General features: G+C 40.7%; 1 protein-coding gene across 3 annotated transcripts in view; it reads right to left on the minus strand.

Annotated features, from left to right (window-relative positions):
- Window positions 1-20,287, minus strand: part of oga (O-GlcNAcase) — a 51,531-nt gene extending 31,244 nt beyond the window's left edge. For 2 of the 3 annotated variants that reach the window (XM_061910158.1, XM_061910157.1), the window contains exons 1-9: window positions 19,797-20,287; window positions 5,200-5,251; window positions 4,999-5,096; window positions 3,328-3,458; window positions 3,079-3,250; window positions 2,903-3,001; window positions 2,527-2,829; window positions 2,300-2,458; window positions 2,042-2,223 (exon numbers count right to left, since the gene is read on the minus strand). In XM_061910158.1, the coding sequence (XP_061766142.1) occupies window positions 2,042-2,223; window positions 2,300-2,458; window positions 2,527-2,829; window positions 2,903-3,001; window positions 3,079-3,250; window positions 3,328-3,458; window positions 4,999-5,096; window positions 5,200-5,251; window positions 19,797-19,962 (1,362 nt within the window). In that variant the 5' untranslated portion in view covers window positions 19,963-20,287. The remainder of the gene's footprint in view (window positions 1-2,041; window positions 2,224-2,299; window positions 2,459-2,526; window positions 2,830-2,902; window positions 3,002-3,078; window positions 3,251-3,327; window positions 3,459-4,998; window positions 5,097-5,199; window positions 5,252-19,796) is intronic. The other variant, XM_061910159.1, reaches the window with a different exon arrangement.
- Window positions 20,288-20,700: the final 413 nt, after the last annotated feature.

The following is a 20,700-nucleotide window of genomic DNA, read 5'->3' on the forward strand; positions in this document are numbered from 1 at the left end:
CAGTATTTTGGACATCTGTGTTGCTGAATCTTTTGCAATTTGTTCAATTAATAATGTAGACTATAAAGAAGAATGCTGTTGGTGGAAAGCGGTGTATTGCAGCTGCCTTTAGCAACCGAAACACAGCCGGTGTTTCTTTGTTTGTTGTGAAGCTTTAACACAGAGCGGTCAAGCGAACATGTTTCTCTACCACATGTCAACCAATTCTGATATTAAGTCGGCTCTTACCGGAGACTGGAGCGGATTATGCGACCTCCTGCAGCAGCTATCCAAAAGGCAGCTGTGATCTTGGCTCCTCCATGGCTTCTCTCAGAGACACTGGCGTTCACCGCAGCCCTCCGACTTTCAGGTCTGACTTTATAATCTCACTAAAACACTATTAACACAATAAGCCGATAAGGGATTTTCCAGAATTATCCTAGTAAATGTGTCTAATAACGTCTAAATCGCTCCCACTGCTGCCGCCTGCAGCCGTCGCCTTTTCTTTTTCTTTTTTTTTTTTAGTGCTTCACTCTAACTTTCCTCATCCACAAATCTTACTGCTGGTGGCTCACATTATAAACAACATGAGGATGTGAGGATCCCTCACACCGCTGACGTCAAGCGCACATCGTCTGCTACTTCCGGGGCAGGCAAGACTTTTTTATTAGCGACCAAAAGTTGCGAAGTTTATCGTCGATGTTCTCTACTAAATCCTTTCAGCAAAAATATGGCAATATCGCGAAATTATGAAGTATGACACATAGAATGGACCTGCTATCCCCGTTTAAATAAGAACATCTCATTTCAGTAGGCCTTTAAACATTAGGTTTACAGATGCCATGTCTGCTGAGTACACATGGCGATATCAGTCATAGTAAAAGTAACCACTAGCGCAGGGGTGCCCACACTTTTTCTGCAGGTGAGCGACTTTTCAATTGACCAACTCGAGGGGATCTACCTCATTTATATATATCATTTATATTTATTTATTTATGAAAGAGACATTTTTGTAAACAAGTTAAATGTGTTTAATGATAATACAAGCATGTGTAACGCATATAGATGTCTTTCTTTCACCAAGACAAGAATATAAGTTGGTGTATTACCTGATTCTGATGACTTGCATTGATTGGAATCAGACAGTAATGATGATAACGCCCACATTTTCAAATGGAGGAGAAAAAAAGTTGTCCTTTCTGTACAATACCACATGAAAGTGGTTGGTTTTTGGCATCTAATTCATCCAGCTTCCATACACTTTACAAGAAAAACATTGGCGGCAAATTCCGTAGCTTGCTTGATTGACATTCACGGCACCCGAGGGTCTTGTGAGATGACGCTGGCTGCTGCCAGTTCATTATTATGAAAAAATGACAGAGAGGAAGGCGAGAAACACTTTTTATTTCAACAGACTTTCGGGCCGTCCCTTCCGTCAAAACTCTAAAGGCCGACTGCACATTTCCTATCTTCACAATAAAAGCCCTGCTTCATGCTGCCTGCGCTAACAAAATAAGAGTCTCGGAAAGCTGGCGTGCACAAGTGATGTGCACGCCAGCTTTCTGAGGGATCGCTTGTGCACGCCAGTTTTCCGAGACTCTGTATTTAGTTAGCGCAGGCAGCATGAAGCAGGGCTTTTATTGTGAAGATAGGAAATGTGCAGTCGGCCTTTAGAGTTTTGACGGAAGGTACGGCGCGAGAGTCTGTTGAAATAAAAAGTGTTTCTCGCCTTCCTCTCGGTCATATTTTCATAATAATGATCTTGCAGCAGCCAGCGTCATCTCACAAGACCCTCCGGTACCGTGAATGTCATTTAAGTGATGTCTTGGTGAAGATTGATGATCACTAATTTTTAGGTCTATTTTTTTTAAAAGCCTGGCTGAAGATCGACTGACACACCCCCCGCGGTCGACTGGTAGCTCGCGATCGACGTAATGGGCACCCCTGCCCTAGCGGAACCACCTGGTACACGCCATAGGTTTGGCGGTGCTGTGTTGATTTATTCAGGTGGATGATTAATGGTGTGCTTTAGAGCCAAATCTGTGTTTAAATAAACTCCTACCTCCTCCTCCTGCTGTGTTTTTGCCATAAGGTGTGGTTCTAGGCAGTGAGGGGGCATGGCCGGAGACATTATAGGCTGCTGGAACACAGTCGTCACCGTGGTAGTGGGACCAAGAGATGGAGCGGCCATGGATGCGATGTCAATGGCTGTACTTTTGGGACCACTGTGTGGCACCTGTCGGCCTGGAAAGAATCAGGATTAGTAATGCAGCTACAACATATATATGTGGAAGGAGTAATGATCCAACAGTGCTCTTACTGTTGTACTGATGAGGCACGCCAAATTCTCCAAGCCATTCAGTAAGAGCCAGCTTGAGAGCAAGCTGAGGGCTGTACAGCATGTCCGTCTCCAGTTCTTCATCACTGCCCTCATTCTCCAACTTAATCTGAATGGAAATGGTGCTGTCCTCACCATCCGCTGGTAAAAGGCAAGAAGATCTTTGACACTCTACTGATGATACATTTGGAAAAAGTACAAAAACATACATTTCTGGTCATACGCACCCATGACCACATCCTTGCGCACACCGTTCATGTTCGACTTATACCAGGTGGCCAGCGTGTGGATTGCCACAAAGTTTGACTCAAACTCGCAGTTGGGGTTTGTGAGGACTCCCTTTAATCTGGGGATGAGCTCTGTGGAGCGACCCTTGTAAGGACCCAAGAAAAGCCTCTTCTGGTCATAGTCGTTAGCGTGGATGTTGTCCCAGATCACCGGTGCTCTTCTTAGAATCTTTGATACTTCCTCTATAGATTCCACTGTGATGTCTTTGGACACCACCTTGGGTCCTGCAAACAGAAAAGCCCATCCTGGTTAAAACAAAAATAACAATGACAAAACTAAGAAATGAGTCACACATGCCTGTCCAAAGAATGTCAATGCCAGGCAGCAGCTTCTCCCCTACTGTGTGTAGATAAGGAGACTGAGGGACATTTGGGTAACAGAAGGTTCCACAGTACTCTGCATGGGAAGACATTAATAAACAAATCATTACTGAGGCTAAAAATCTAAATGTTACACAGGGAGGTAAGCTATACCTGTGGGACAGAAAAGAAAGGTTTCAGGTTCTGCTAGGTACTGGTAGATTTCATTGGTGATGGAAACTTGGGCGTGTGCAAAGGAGCTGAACACCTCCTTGTCGGCGGGGCACATGTTGTGGTCGATGTCGTCAAAGAGTAAGGCAAATGACTTGCACCCAAAATGAGTCACCTAACAGGCGCCGGGAAGACAGAGTGTGATGTCAGATTTTGGTTCTGATCGCTGCATGAGAAGTGTAGCAGAAATACCTGGTCCAGTTTCCTCTTGAGTGCAGTAACCTCTTTCTGATTGGAAAAGGTGATGTCAAGCCCGGGGGAAATTGCATAAATAAATTCAGTCCCGTGCTCTTTGGCCGCACCAATTAGGGTCATCAGTTGTTCTGGAAGGCAAACGGGAATATTCACAAGCGTGAGTTAACAACTATAATTAATATTGACCCGAACATGGGACAATAATTGCTTGCTCGGAAAATGTCCAAAACAAAGTAGTTTTTTAAAATCAGTTTAACAAATGTGCATTGTTGATAGGGGCTGGGCATGAATGGCAAAAATCTATATCACAATTAACCTTGAACCCTCTACAGAAACTAGGTTTCAGTTACTTCACAATTATCCAACTCTAAACTACTACTCTACTTTTTGGTCGACATCACCCTTTTTGTAGCCAAAGTGTCTCTAAACAAATGGCATGGAATTCAGTACAATGGAGTTGGGTACAAGTTGTTGGGATTGAACGGTTGGCTCTGTGTTTGAGTTGTCCACTGTGGCGCATGGCTGCAGTTCCTGTTAAAAGGGGTGCCTTAAAGGATGCTTCAGTTATGTAAATCACAAGTTTGGACCCCAGTGTTCTATGTTCGTTATCAAGGTTAAAATGCCAATTCAAGGATTGGCCAATGTGTTTACACTGGTCCAAATTCCAACAGGCTAAACTGTCAATCATGGACACCAAAGACACGACAAAAAATCAGCACTTTTTTTATCCCTGATATTGAACCATAAAAGCTTTTTTTCTAAATCGCATTTACCCTAAAAAATTATTAATTACAATTCAAGGTAGAGACAAAAACTTTGGGCATATGTGGGTGAGCAAAAGCAAAACTATGAATTGGATCTACTGTACATGGATCACAACTTTTCCTCTCATCACACACACACACACACACACACACACACACACACACACACACACACACACACACACACACACACACACGAGGATGCAAGTGAGTGCTAATTTTAGGATAATGTAATCAATGATTATGATGTTACATTCAAAAATAAAATATAAATAACCATTGAATGAATAGTCGCCCAAAAAAATTTGCAACGGAATATTATATATATATCCATCCATTTTCTACCGCTTATTCCCTTTTGGGGTCGCGGGGGCGCTGGCGCCTATCTCAGCTACAATCGGGCGGAAGGCGAGGTACACCTTCCGCCCGATTGTAGCTGAGATAGGCGCCAGCGCCCCCCGCGACCCCAAAAGGGGTACACCTTCCGCCCGATTGTAGCTGAGATAGGCGCCAGCGCCCCCCGCGACCCCAAAAGGGAATAAGCGGTAGAAAATGGATGGATATATATATATATATATATATATATATATATATATATATATATAATACCTTCCGCCCGATTGTAGCTGAGATAGGCGCCAGCGTCCCCAGCGACCCCAAAAGGGAATAAGCGGTAGAAAATGGATGGATGGATATATATATATAATATTCCGTTGCAAATTTTTTTTAGCGACTATTCATATATTTTTTTTAAATGCTATCAACCATTTGGTAATTTACCAAAAAACAGAGAGCAAGAGGTGCCCGACTGCCCATGTATTCAGGGTCATCTTATATTTAAGTACGTAATGGTTATTTCAATTCTCTTCCCTTCCGGAACCTGAGATTAGCTCTTAATAGTCACCTGCTTCCTCCACTGAGTACAACTCTCTCCAGAACATTCTGTGCTTGTAGTCATCTTTGGGCGCATAAAGGTACGTATTCAATCCCCATTTCTGCTGCCTGAAAAAAACAAAATGATGGCAAGGTGTAAAAGTCTTACAGACACTGACTGTATGAATACTTTTAAATGTATATGTATTGTTTTTTTGTTTTGTTTTTTTACCTCCGGAACAATTCTTTCCTCTGTTCCATTGTCCATGGTCGTCCATAGAAACCTGCATTAACAAACGGGCAGTCATATTTTAGATGCGATAAGTGAATTTCTCTGCTTCCTGCTTAGTTTATTTTAGTCATTCTTAAAAACATTTTCAAAAAGGATCATATGATTAACAACAATGTAAAATACGTAGAAGGAGAACAGGGAAGCAAATTGCTGATATCAGGTCACTTTCTGAATGTAACATGTTCATACTCAATGCATGTTTATTTAAATAAGACACAAAACAAAGGTATGAAAATAAATACACAACATTAGTAAGTAAAATGTTGAATGTTGCCAGACGTAACACAATTGTTTTTTTTGCTACAATTGATTAAATAAACATTGGAATGGGTGATTGTTTCTATTAGAAAATCTACATATTTAATGTAATTCGACACCACAACAGACTAATATTCAGAGATATTTATATTGTATTAAAATGACAATATATCAGCCTGCGTAGAAAAATGTGAACTACTGTTTGGTGCTGATAATAGGTCAGCTAGGGTTGCCAACTTTCCCTTAAAAAACTAAATCAGACAAATGGAATGCAGAGTAGAGCAAACGACCGTAACAAAGGCAGCATTGTCTCAAATATAAATCTCTTTTTAAAATTGACCAGTATTAACTGTAATACTGATATACCAACCAGCCCTTTGTAATGTGTTTTTGTTTAAGTTTCACAGTACAAAAGGGAAGAAAAATAAAAGTAGTACCAGTCAAACTCAACACTGTGCTTAGTGGGGACAAAGTTTGCAACGCCGGGAAAATTTAAAATAGTCTTTTAAATATCAATAAATTATTTCAAACGACAATAGCTTCACAAGCCAAAAGATGCAAAGCGTGACTAATCGCCCACCTGTCAAACATTGCCGCCCAACTTTTCTGGCATTTCTTCGTTCTGCCTTGGCTGCAGTCACTGGCTCTGTTTACATTGGTCACCAAATTGGATTTTTCTGGCCTCAAATGACACATATCGGATTTTTTTTTGCCAGTCTAAAAGCTTAAAATGTGATCTTTTCGCCTCAGATTTGGACCATATCAAGAGGTAGTTCTGATGCGTTTGGGATCTGATATTTTCAAATAAATGATAAATGGGTTGTACTTGTATAGCGCTTTTCTACCTTCAAGGTACTCAAAGCGCTTTGACACTACTTCCACATTCACCCATTCACACACACATTCACACACTGATGGAGGGAGCTGCCATGCAAGGCGCTAACCAGCACCCATCAGGAGCAAGGGTGAAGTGTCTTGCTTAGGACACAACGGACGGGACGTGGTTGGTACTAGGTGGGGATTGAACCAGGGACCCTCGGGTTGTGCACGGCCACTGCTTTTCACTGCGCCACGCCGTCCCAGGAAACATATGTTTAATGTAACCTAAGATTTTTTGTGTGAAAATAAAGCCAATAATGCCATTTTTTGTGTTGCCCTTCTTTTGTAAAAGTATCAAAATCAATCAATTAATCAATCAATGTTTACTTATATAGCCCTAAATCACTAGTGTCTCAAAGGGCTGCACAAACCACCACGACATCCTCGGTAGGCCCACATAAGGGCAAGGAAAACTCACACCCAGTGGGACATCGGTGACAATGATGACTATGAGAACCTTGGAGAGGAGGAAAGCAATGGATGTCGAGCGGGTCTAACATGATACTGTGAAAGTTCAATCCACAATGGATCCAACACAGTCGCGAGAGTCCAGTCCAAAGCGGATCCAACACAGCAGCGAGAGTCCCGTTCACAGCGGAGCCAGCAGGAAACCATCACAAGCGGAGGCGGATCAGCATCGCAGAGATGTCCCCAGCCGATACACAGGCAAGCAGTACATGGCCACCGGATCGGACCGGACCCCCTCCACAAGGGAGAGTGGGACATAGAAGAAAAAGAAAAGAAACGGCAGATCAACTGGTCTAAAAAGGGAGTCTATTTAAAGGCTATTTATATAAAGGTATTTAAAAATACATTTTAGTAGCAGTACCAAAATATTGGTATCGGGTCAACTCCAGATGCAAGCCAACAAAATACTTTTTTTTTTTGAACTTATATCCAATATCGGAGCATTAACAACATACAGTACTATCACTGCAATCAAAATGGCAATGCGACCTGTTTGCGACTTTTACGTCATCTTTGGTTGAGCTACGTTGTGTGTGTGTGCTCAGCATGATCACTTGCCTTTTTACAGTTGTTTTCCACCATCTGCCCACTTCCTCTACGGCCACGACACCAACCCACTAATATGCAGATTTTTTGGCGTCCATGTTTTCTCGTGTAGTAGCAACTTCTTTGCTCATTTGTGGAATCCAGTCAACATCTTTTGTTTTCGCTTTACCGAACTGCGCATGCAAGTGATGTCAAAGCCACGCCGGGGCCATATTGGGGCCTGTGTGCATTTGTGCTCGAGTCTCATAATAAGCACCTCTCAGTTACTTGTAGGGTTGTCCCGCTACCAATATTTTGGTACCGGTACCAAAATGTATTTTGATACTTTTCAACACAAAAACAAACAATTATTGGATTTATTTTAACAGAAATTCTTAGGATAAACTAAGCAAATGTTTCTTATTGCAATCAAATTAAGTAACGGTAAAATAAAAAGTTAGATAAGATAGTGAACATTCTAAACAACTACTCTTTTAGCTGTAAGTAAGCAAACAAAGGCTTCAACTATTGCTGACAATGTATGCAGTAACAGTGTCATTTCCCATTCTATTGTTTTGCCATAATTAAGAGGGACAAGCGGTAGAAAATGGATTTTTAATCTACTTGTTCATCTACCGTTAATATCTGCTTACTTTCTGTTATAACATCAGGGTTTTACACTCATTCATTTATTTGTGGTGGCCTGCCACGAAAGAATTACGGCCGCCACAAATAAAAAATAAAATTAAAAAATAAATAACAAAAAATTAAAAATATATATATCTATATATATTTTTTTTTTCCGGCTTTTGACTCGCTCGACCGCTCATAAAAGCAATGGGAATCTGTCTGTGAATGAAGCTTGTAGTTACATATTATATAAATATGTAAATATCATATAAATATGTATATAAATATGTACATAAAGTGGTGTAATTATATTCCAACTCCGCGTTCTTCTTGGTCATCGCCTTCGCCGCTGCCTCCTGTACTTTTCAGAGGCAGTGTAGTACCGTTTTTAATTCAATAGTAGCGCAGTACTTTTTTTAGTACCGGTATACCGTACAACCCAACTTACTTGTAAACTACTAAATAGTCAGCTGGGAAAAAAAATTATATCTCGAAAAGATCCGATTTCGTCCACACTGCCTCAGCATGGCCAGTGAGCGAGAGTTACTGTATCGGTTGAGCTTCCGGTAATCAGACACCAAATTTTACTTTTTACCAGTGACATTTTTGCTTTTAAAAGAAAGGAACGATTGGGGCAGATTGTATTTGTCCAGCTACATGTGGCTATGACGTCATTGAGGTATTTAACAATGAACACAACTAAACGTATGCATTTTTAAGTAAGACCAACATTTCTAGAGTATAATAAGTCTCTTATTCTTTGTAATAACATTGTTATTCTGAAGCTAACTGTGGAGGAGGCGTGGCCTGCGGGCCTGCAGCGAAGCGGGGTGTGCCGGGACCAGCCTCAAAATCAGCGACAGGTGCGTGGATGGCCCACCTGGGCCTTGTTATCTAATCACCCATTGCTCTGTTAAAAGCAGCAGCCAGGAGGAGAGACGGGGTTGGAGCTGGAGCCAGAGCGCGAGGGAGAACGAAAGAGAAAAAGACAATTGCTGGAAAGCAACTGAGAGACTTATTGAAAAATAAAAGAATATTGTAACCCTGAAACAGGCTCATATGTCGATGCTTGGTGGTCTGAAGAACCCCCAGGAGGACAAGCCCCACACTAACCAATAATAAATATATAACTTATTACCATTAAGAGAACTTCATGAACATAAAAAAGCATGAGAATGTTTTATGTTTTGAATGTTATTTTTAACACTGTGACTACAAGTGGAATTATTAATTATTTATCGTGTTAAGCAATGTCAGCTCAGATTTATCCAAGAGCCAGATGCAGTCATCAAAAGAGTCACATCTGGCTCGCGAGCCATAGGTTCCCTACCCCTGTGCTAACTCTTGCATAAGCGCCGCAGTCCCCCCCCCCTCACCCCGCGTAGCCTCCCACGTGGCCTTTGTGCACTTCCTAAATATCCTAGGTTCGCAGAGCTGTGATTGGTCAGTTTTTGTCAGGGAGGGTCCCTGAACATAGGCGAGCGGACTTTGTGCTTGAAATGCACAGATTAGAATAGAACAAAGTTTTATTGTCATTATTACAGTGAACAGGTTCAAAGAACAATGCAATTGGAGCAGATCCCCTAAGGTGCATACACAATAATTTGGTAATACAAATAGTAAAAAAAAAAAAAAGATTAAAAAAAGATAGAAAAGAAGATATGTATCTAAATATTTGTATATATATCCACACACATGCATATATCCATACATATGCATATATATATATACATATATATATATATATACATATATATATATATATATATATATACATATATATATACATATATATACATATATATATATATATACATATATATATATATATATATATATACATATATATATACATATATATATATATATATATATATACATATATATACATATACATATATATACATATATATACATATACATATATATATATATACATATATATATATATATATATATACATATATATACATATATATATATATACATATATATACATATACATATATATATATATATATATACATATACACATAACATTATTGCACATTGTAGTCCAAAAAAATATTAAAAACATTGTGCTCACTCAGTGCCTGTTTAATGCTAGATTAGTGTATGAAATCAAACAAAATGTATTAAACATTTGCAAGAAAACTGATATTGTGTACTTAATATCGCAGTGTGCCCCGAAAAGAATTACTGAATGTGTGTTAATCACCTTTCGAAAATTCCTGCAAATAATAACGTACTGTGCCACAAATCGTTCAAAAGTTGCACAGTCGAACCTCACAAAGGTTTACAAGTAAAACGTTCATTAAAAGGAACCTTATTATTAAGCCATAGGGCTTAAGGACCTTGTGTTTTTCTTAGATCTAGATAAAAAATTACATATAATCTGAAGGGTACAGCAAAACAATTTGACTAGAACTGGGGCTGCATGATTAGTTACATAGCTAAATTAAAGACAATAATGTGACTTTGGACGAATGTGACACTCACTGTTGACAATGAACCTATCCACTTACCTCAGCTTTCTTATTGTATTTATTCAGTGACACTTCTGTATGTTAAAAAAATATATATTTTTAGTCAGTTTGATTTTTGTATCTGCTTGCGGTGAAGAGGAAGGCAGTACATTACCACCCACTGTGACTGAAATGTAGGACATCACACTAATCAGTAACCTGATCATTGTGAATGATTAGTTCCAGTGTTGACAAAGTTGTCGATGTTGTAGTTCAGTAGTTGTACATAGTCACTCTTCACAGGATCGAGTCGACAGTTGCTCCTTCCGGAGATACTACCCCTTAATGTTTTGGAAGAAAATTACAAGTTTGGCGCTACTCCACACAGAAGAACTATAAATCAAACAAGACGCCGTCAGGTATATTCCAGCCTTAAGTAGTATTAAGTGTCATTCAACAACTCTGTTCTTTTGTGGTTAGTATAATAATGTATTGTTCTCAAAACCCTATTTGTGTGTCATCTAAGTTCCATCTATCTATTTTCTACCCCCTGTCGCTCTTGGGTTGTTGAACATGAAGCATGTGTCCAGCTTCATGACAGTGACACTACAGCAGTCTAACATGTAGCTGGTATTGCAGTACCTCAAAGGACTCCATCATATTTGCTTTAAGGGGAACTGCACTTTTTTGGAATTTCGCCTATCATTCACAATCCTTATCTACGACAAGAAAACACGTTTTTGTTTTTTTTTTGCATTCTAAATTTTAAATAAGTGCGATCAAAAGTCCGCTTACAAGGGAGCCTATGGGAGTCACTCTATTCTGCCTACAAAAGCCCTTAAAACACTTCCAAACATCTTTGAGGCAGCGGCGATGACCAAGAAGGTCGCGGAGTTGGAATATAATTACAACACTTTATGTACATATTTATATACATATTTATATAATATTTACATGTTTATATAATATGTAACTAGAAGCTCCATTCACAGACAGAGTCCCATTGCTTTTATGAGCGGTCGAGCGAATCAAAAGTCGGAAAAAAATAAAAATAAAATATATATATATATTTTTTTATTTTTTATTTTTTTTGTGGCGGCCGTAATTCTTTCGTGGCGGGCCGCCACAAATAAATTAATGTGTGGGAAACCCTGGCCTTCTTTCAACCTTTGTGGATAGTGTGAAACTCCATCCATCCATCCATCAATCCATCCCTTTCGGGGTCCTGAGGATTGCTGGAGCCTATCTCAGCTGCATTCGGTTGCCAATCAACCTATTCCCAGGTGCATAACTTTGAAGGTGAGAGGAAGTCGGAGTACACGGAGGGAACCCACACAGTCACGGGGAGAACATGCAAACTCCACCTCGAGTCCAGGATTGAACCTTCGTATTGTGAGGGACATGCACTAACCCACATATTGCCCACATATGCGGTCCTCTCCAAGATTTCTAATAGTCATCATTGTCACCGACGTCCCACTGGTTGTGAGTTTTCCTTGCCCTTATGTGGGCTCTACCGAGGATGTCGTTGTGGTTTGTGCAGCCCTTTGAGACACTAATGATTTAGGTCTATACAAATAATCATTGATTGATTGATTGATTAATCAAGAAAAATTACTAGTGATGTTCCATAATTTTTTTTATTTTTATTTTTTCAAAAAGATTCAAATCAGCTAGTTATTCTCTTCTATTTTTCGGTTGAATTTAGAATTTTAAAGAGTCAAAATTTGAGATAAACTATGTTTCAAAATTTAATTTATTTCCTGTTTTCTCCTCTTTTAACCCGTTCAATTCAGTGTTTTTTCATCATTTATTCTCTACAAAAAACCTTCCGTAAAAGGAAAAAAAATGTACGACGAAATGACAGACAGAAATACCCATTTATATATATATGTATATATGTAGGTGTGGGAAAAATCACAAGACTACTTCATCTCTACAGAACTGTTTCATGAGGGGTTCCCTCAATCATCAAAAAAAAAAAATCTCCTGATGATTGAGGGAACCCCTCATGAAACAGTTCTGTAGAGATGAAGTAGTCTTGTGATTTTTCCCACACCTACATATTGCGCTCTACCACGGTATCGAGCAATATTCTCTGGACAATCCAATCAAGACATATATATGTACATATATATATATATATATATATGTATATATATATATATATATATATATATATATATATATATATATATATATATATATATATATATATATATATATATATATATATTAAAGATAAATTGAGCAAATTGGCTATTTCTGGCAATTTATTTAAGTGTGTATCAAACTGGTAACCCTTCACATTAATCAGTACCCAAGAAGTAGCTCTTGGTTTCAAAAAGGTTGGTGACCCCTGCTCTATCACAATAAAATAAAGAGTTGTAGAAATTATCGGAAACTCAAGACAGTGTATGCAAACGTTCGACCATAGCACAGCAAGGTGTCCCTTAATTATATGAGGGCAGTATAGCTCGGTTGGTAGAGTGGCCGTGCCAGCAACTAGAGGGTTCCGGGTTCGATTCCCGCTTCCACCATCCTAGTCACTGCTGTCATGTCCTTGGGCAAGACACTTTACCCACCAGTGCTACCTGGTTTAAAGGCCTACTGAAAGCCACTACTAGCGACCACGCAGTCTGATAGTTTATATATCAATGATGAAATATTAACATTGCAACACATGCCAATACGGCCGGTTTAGTTTACTAAATTACAATTTTAAATTTCCCGGAAGGTATCCTGTTAAAAACGTCGCGGAATGATGACGCATGCGTTTGATATCTCGGGTTGTAGCGGACATTATTTTCCAGCCCGATCCAAGCTATAAGTAGTCTGCTTTAATCGCATAATTTCACAGTATTCTGGACATCTGTGTTTTTGAATCTTTTGCAATTTGTTCAATTAATAATGGAGAGGTCAAAGTAGAAAGATGGAGTTGGGAAGCTTTTAGCCTTTAGCCACATCAACATAGCCGGTGATTCATTCTTTAAAAGTCCCGAAGGTGAAGCTTTACTATGGAACAGAGCAGTCAAGCGAACATGAATCCCGACCACATGTCAACCGGCAAGTTTCGGTGAGAAAATTGTGGTAATAAGTTGGCTCTTACCGTAGTTATGAGCGGAGATGGCGTCCTCCTGCAACAGCTGTGGACTACTACCTCCTCCCACCGAGACACTGGCGGTCAACACACCCGTGGCCACACCCCTCCGACTTTCAGATACCATATAATCTCACTAAAACACTAGTAACACAATAAGCAGATAAGGGACTTTCCAGAATTATCCTAGTAAATATGTCTAATAACATCTGAATCGCTACCACTGCCCTCGCCTTTATTTTCTAGTCCTTCACTCTTACTATCCTCATCCACGAATCATTCATCCTCGCTAAAATTAATGTGGAAATCGTCGCTTTCTCGGTCGGTACGAATCGCTCTCGCTGCTGGTGGCTATGATTGTAAACAATGTGAGGAGCTCTACAACCCGTGACGTCACACGCACATCGTCTGCTACTTCCAGTACAGGGAAGGCTTTTTTTATTAGCGACCAAAAGTTGCGAACTTTATCGTCGCTGTTCTCTACTACAGTAGTTCTCAACCTTTTTTCAGTGATGTACCCCCTGTGAACATTTTTCTAATTCAAGTACCCCCTAATCAGAGCAAAGCATTTTTGGTTAAAAAAAAAAGAGATAAAGAAGTAAAATACAGCACTATGTCATCAGTTTCTGATTTATTAAATTGTATAACAGCGCAAAATATTGCTCATTTGTAGTGGTCTTTCTTGAACTATTTGGAAAAAAACATATAAAAAACAACTAAAAACTTGTTGAAAAATAAACAAGTGATCAATTATAAACAAAGATTTCTACACATCGAAGTAATCATCAACTTAAAGTGCTCTCTTTGGGGATTGTAATGGAGATTCATCTGATTCATGAACTTAAATCGAAACATTTCTTCACAAAAAAAGAAATCTTTAACATTAATATTTATGGAACATATCCCACAAAAAATCTGTCAATGTTGTAAGCACAATATCAATGGCGCGCAGTTTGCAAAATGCGCAACCGCATTTTGCAAATTTAATGTCAAATCAAATGTTTATTGGATTCATGACTATACAGTGTACATCCACGACAGAACTACTGACTAAACTACTACCACAACTTGGTTTACTATTTATAAAGTATAATAATGTAGGGTTACCTGGAATTTGAAACAGGCCACCCGGCCTGAATCCATACTTGGTAGTAATTTAGTTAGTAGTTTAGTCGTGGATGTACACTGTATAGCAGGGTTCGGCGGAGCCTCCTTTGTGGAGGTCAAGACACACCCAACTCATCATGTAAATAAAAACTTCTCCCTATTGCCGTATTATGGATACCCCGGAACAATATTCTCTCTATTTTTTCCATCTGATTTGCAGGTGTGTAATTTATTGTGGTTCATGCACAGTTCATTTTGTGCACCAGTAAAAATCATATAACTTTTTCTTGAATTTGAAAAAAAAAAAAATACATATTATTTTGTACTAAAGGGGTTCGGTGAATGCGCTTATGTCCAATTTGCATACTCGTTTTTAAACACTCTGTTATGAGAGTAGCATATGTGTGTGTGGCCCTTTAATGTCTGGCAGCAGGTGAGTGACGTCAGTGAGTGTGCGGGTGGGCAAGCAAGTGAGAAGCGGTCGCTGAGGGCGGGGGAGAAATACATTGGCATCAAACTCCGTAGCTAGCTAGCTTGTGCACGCTAGCTTTCTGAGACTCTTATTTTGTTAGCACAGGCAGGATGAAACAGGTCTTTTATGGTGAAGACAGGAACTGTGCAGTCGCTCTTTAGAGTTTTGACAGTAGGTACGGAGTCTCTAGAAATAAAATGTGTTTCTCTGCATCCGCCCTGTTAGACATGAAACTGTAACAGGAAAAGCCACCAAAATAGGAGCGCAAGACAAGAACTAAAACACTACACACGGAAAACCACCATAAAACTCAAAATAGGTCACGGCGTGATGTGACAGGTGGTGAGAGTACACATACTTTGAGACAAGAGCTACAGTGGGGCAAAAAAGTATTTAGTCAGCCACCGATTGTGCAAGTTCTCCCACTTAAAATGATGACAGAGGTCTGTCATTTTCATCATAGGTACACTTCAACTGTGAGAGACAGAAGGTGAAAAAATATCCAGGAATTCACATTGTAGGAATTTTAAAGAATTTAATTGTAAATTATGGTGGAAAATAAGTATTTGGTCAACCATTCAAAGCTCTCACTGATGGAAGGAGGTTTTGGCTCAAAATCTCACGATACATGGCCCCATTTCATTCTTTCCTTAACACGGATCAATCGCCCTGTCCCCTTAGCAGAAAACAGCCCCAAAGCATGATGTTTCCACCCCCATGCTTCACAGTAGGTATGGTGTTCTTGGATGCAACTCAGTATTCTTCTTCCTCCAAACACGACGAGTTGAGTTTATACCATAAAGTTCTATTTTGGTTTCATCTGACCACATGACATTCTCCCAATCCTCTGCCGTATCATCCATTTTTTTTTTTCCCCTTGGCCTCAGTCTGCACCCCCACTCCAGGGCCTAGGCTAAGACCGATTTTTTTATTTTATTTTAATCTTCTATTCCCCCCCCCCCCCCCCCGCCCCCCCACACCCCCCTTGTTTACCTGTATGTCATCTTTTTTGTAAGGGGCGCTGGAAGCCGGCAGACCCGTCAGCGATCCTGTTCTGACTCCCTGTAATGTTTGTCTGATCTTGAATGGGATTGTGCTGAAAATTTTTATTTTCCTGAAGGAACTCTCCTGACGAAATAAATAAAGTACTATCTATCTATCTATCTATTTTGGTATAAACTCAACTCGTCGTGTTTGGGAGGAGGAAGAAGAATACTGAGTTGCATCCCAAGAACACCATACCTACTGTGAAGCATGGGTGGAAACATCATGCTTTGGGGCTGTTTTTCTGCTAAGAGGACAGGACGATTGATCCGCGTCATCTCACAAGATCCTCGGTGCCGAGAATGCCAAACAACTGACGAAAGTGAAGTCTTGGTATGATTGATGATTGCTCATTTTTATGTCTATTTTTTAATGCCTGGCTTGAGATCGACTGACACACCCTCCTAATGGGCACCCCTGTCGTAGTGGTTTGTGCAGCCCTTTGAGACAGTAGTGATTTAGGGCTATATAAATAAACATTGATTGATGATTGATTGATTAGTGTTTAAACCTGACAGTTGTATTCAGTGTTAAAAATATTTTATGGCTCTCATGGAAATACATTTGAAAATATTTGGCCTTCATGGCTCTCTCAGTCAAAAAGGTTCCCGACCCCTGCACTAGAGAAAAGCGCTATATAAATATAATTCCCTTCATTCATCAGCATGCCACTGTGAATTGTTCCTGTATGCGGATGACTCGGCCCTGCTGGTATCCGGCAAGGACAAGTCACAGGTGGAACAAATCCTCAGTGCTGAACTCCTCAATATTTGCACCTGGCTCGCTGACAACAAGCTATCCATACACTTAGGTAAAACGGAATCCATCCTATTTGGGTCCCATATCAAACTTAAGAAGGTCAGTGACTTCACTATAAAAGTGGGTGACATTGTTATCACCAGGAAGGATGAGATCACCTACCTTGGTTCCATTCTAGAGGCTAATCTTTCCTGTGATAAAATGGCAACCAAGGTGATCAAAAAGGTCAACCAAAGAACGAGATTCCTCTACAGAATCTCCTCTCTGGTCAACAAAAGCACCTTGAGGATTCTAGCGGGAACTCTCATTCAACCCTTCTTCGATTACGCTTGTACCTCCTGGTACCCCAGCACCTCCAAAACCCTCAAATCTAGACTCCAAACATCCCAGAATAAGCTAATCCGGTTACTTTTAGACCTCCACCCCAGATCACACCTCAATCCAACCCACTTCTCCAAAGTGGGCTGGCTCAGGGTGGAGGACAGAGTAAAACAACTTGCACTGAGCCTAGTCTATAAAGTCCGCTACACCTCCCTGATACCGAAGTACATGTTAAATTACTTCCTTAACGTAAAATGACCGCCATAACCACAACACCAGGGGGAGCTCCACAAACCACGTTAAACCCAGATTTCGATCTAACAAAGGTCTTAACTCATTCTCTTTCTATGCCACATCAATGTGGAATGCACTCCCAACAGGTATAAAAGTAAGTGCATCTCTATATTCCTTCAAAACCGCTCTAAAACCACACCTCCAGGCAACTTCAACACTTTACTAATACCCTCCTCCATTCACATCCCATCTCCCCGGATTATAAACAACTCAAATGTACTTCTAATGTATATACTTGTTCTTATGCTATGTGAACTCACTATGTTCTCTGCTGGCTGTACATATCCTACTAAATAAGACCTACACTGTTTCAATGTCCACATTTCTCTGTTGATGCAATTGTTGATGACTGAAGTTCTGATATCAACCAAAGCTCCTCATCCCACCCCCCGGATTGTAAATAATGTAAATAATTCAATGTACATACTATGATGATTAACTTGTGTGATGACTGTATTATGTTGATAGTATATATTTGTACCATGAATTGATTAACGTGGACCCCGACTTAAACAAGTTGAAAAACTTATTGGGGTGTTACCATTTAGTGGTCAATTGTACGGAATATGTACTGAACTGTGCAATCTACTAATAAAAGTATCAATCAATCAACCACTTTTTGTCTATTTTTTTTTTTTATTGAACAACACGCATGCATTTATAATGCGCACAAAAGTCATTCACACACTGATGGCTCTAACCACGACCCATCAGGAGCAAGAGTGAAGTGTCTTGCTCAAGGACACAACAGACGTGACCAGGTCGGTAGAAGGTGGGGATCGAACCAGGAACCCTCAGGTTGCTGGCACGCCCACTCTTCCAACCGTATACCCCAGGGGTGCCCATTACGTCGATCGCGAGCTACCAGTCGACCGCGGGGGGTGTGTCAGTCGATCTCCAGCCAGGCTTTTAAAAAAAATAGACCTAAAAATGAGTGATCATCAATCTTCACCAAGACGTCACTTAAATGACATTCACGGTACCGGAGGGTCTTGTGAGATGACGCTGGCTGCTGCAAGATCATTATTATGAAAATATGACCGAGAGGAAGGCGAGAAACACTTTTTATTTCAACAGACTCTCGCGCCGTACCTTCCGTCAAAACTCTAAAGGCCGACTGCACATTTCCTATCTTCACAATAAAAGCCCTGCTTCATGCTGCCTGCGCTAACTAAATACAGAGTCTCGCAAAACTGGCGTGCACAAGCGATCCCTCAGAAAGCTGGCGTGCACATCACTTGTGCACGCCAGCTTTCCGAGACTCTTATTTTGTAAATAATTCAATGTATATAGGAGACCCTGCCCCAAGTGGAGGAGTTCAAGTACCTAGGAGTCTTGTTCACGAGTGGGGGAAGAGTGGATCGTGAGATCGACAGGCGGATCGGTGCGGCGTCTTCAGTAATGCGGACGTTGTATCGATCCGTTGTGGTGAAGAAGGAGCTGAGCCGGAAGGCAAAGCTCTCAATTTACCGGTCGATCTACGTTCCCATCCTCACCTATGGTCATGAGCTTTGGGTCATGACCGAAAGGATAAGATCACGGGTACAAGCGGCCAAAATGAGTTTCCTCCGCCGGGTGGCGGGTCTCTCCCTTAGAGATAGGGTGAGAAGCTCTGCCATCCGGGAGGAACTCAAAGTAAAGCCGCTGCTCCTCCACATCGAGAGGAGCCAGATGAGGTGGTTTGGGCATCTGGTCAGGATGCCACCCGAACGCCTCCCTAGGGAGGTGTTTAGGGCACGTCCAGCCGGTAGGAGGCCACGGGGAAGACCCAGGACACGTTGGGAAGACTATGTCTCCCGGCTGGCCTGGGAACGCCTCGGGATCCCCCGGGAAGAGCTAGACGAAGTGGCTGGAGATAGGGAAGTCTGGGCTTCCCTGCTTAGGCTGTTGCCCCCGCGACCCGACCTCGGATAAGCGGAAGATGATGGATGGATGGATGTATATACTATGATGATTAACATGTGTGATGACTGTATTATGTTGATAGTATATATTTGTACCATGAATTGATTAACGTGGACCCCGACTTAAACAAGTTGAAAAACTTATTGGGGTGTTAGCATTTAGTGGTCAATTGTACGGAATATGTACTGAACTGTGCAATCTACTAATAAAAGTATCAATCAATCACATTTTCTGGGAGTTGGCAACTCTAGGATCAGCATTCTGTTTACTAGAGTGTAAACACAGCTTGATGGTGGATGACATGCAGTACCTTCCACAACTCCACTGATGAATTTTCTGTGGCCCGTCGCTTCCACGCCGATGCCGGAGTCCTCCACCAGGCCGGGGGCCGCAGCGCACGCGTCTCCCGAGATGGGGCTCGGGCTCGGCTCGGCCTCCACCGGAGTAGTTTCCAGTGTCTTATCTTTTTGGACCATTTTTCTTTTTTCCGGGAGTCCAAAAAAAAAAAAAAAAAATTGAGGTAAATCCAACACGATTTTTAATGTGAAAGCAAATCAATGGCGTCGTCGGCGAGTCTGGCGTCTTTCGCTTCCAGCGAGCCTGTCAGGAATTGTGGAATTATCGCACCTGTTCGCGCCGAACCCGACCGAAATCGCTATTATAAAGTAGAAAACAATTTCTGGCAAATATCGATAAAGAGTGAATCAGAGGACATGTTTTGCATTGTCCATGCAGTCTCTCTTCTTTCTGCCCTCCTTTTTCACTCCCTTCTTCCTGTTTACACCGAGTGCGCATGCTCAGTAGACCAGTTTAAACCAGTCAAAACCAGATCTGGGTGACAAAACAGCACGAAGATGTTTCGGCTGTCAAGATAGATAACGTCCTCTTGCCTCGACGACGGTGTATCCACACATCAACCTTTTTTGAGCCAAGGCGCATTTTTTTTCATTGAAAAATTCCGGAGCCAGACCACCAGCAGAAAGCATTAAAAAATGAAAGTCAGTAGATGATAAAAAAAGTTGTCCCTATTGTTAGGCATGAATTTAAACCATAACCAAGCATGCAAAAAAAAGTATTTATTTAGTCAGCCACCGATTGTGCAAGTTCTCCCACTTAAAATGATGACAGAGGTCTGTAATTTTCACCTTAGGTACACTTCAACTGTGAGAGACAGAATGTGAAAAAAAAAAAATCCAGGAATTTTAAAGAATTTA

The sequence above is a fragment of the Nerophis ophidion genome, linkage group LG09 (genome assembly GCF_033978795.1).
Source record: "Nerophis ophidion isolate RoL-2023_Sa linkage group LG09, RoL_Noph_v1.0, whole genome shotgun sequence".
Taxonomy (NCBI): domain Eukaryota; kingdom Metazoa; phylum Chordata; class Actinopteri; order Syngnathiformes; family Syngnathidae; genus Nerophis; species Nerophis ophidion.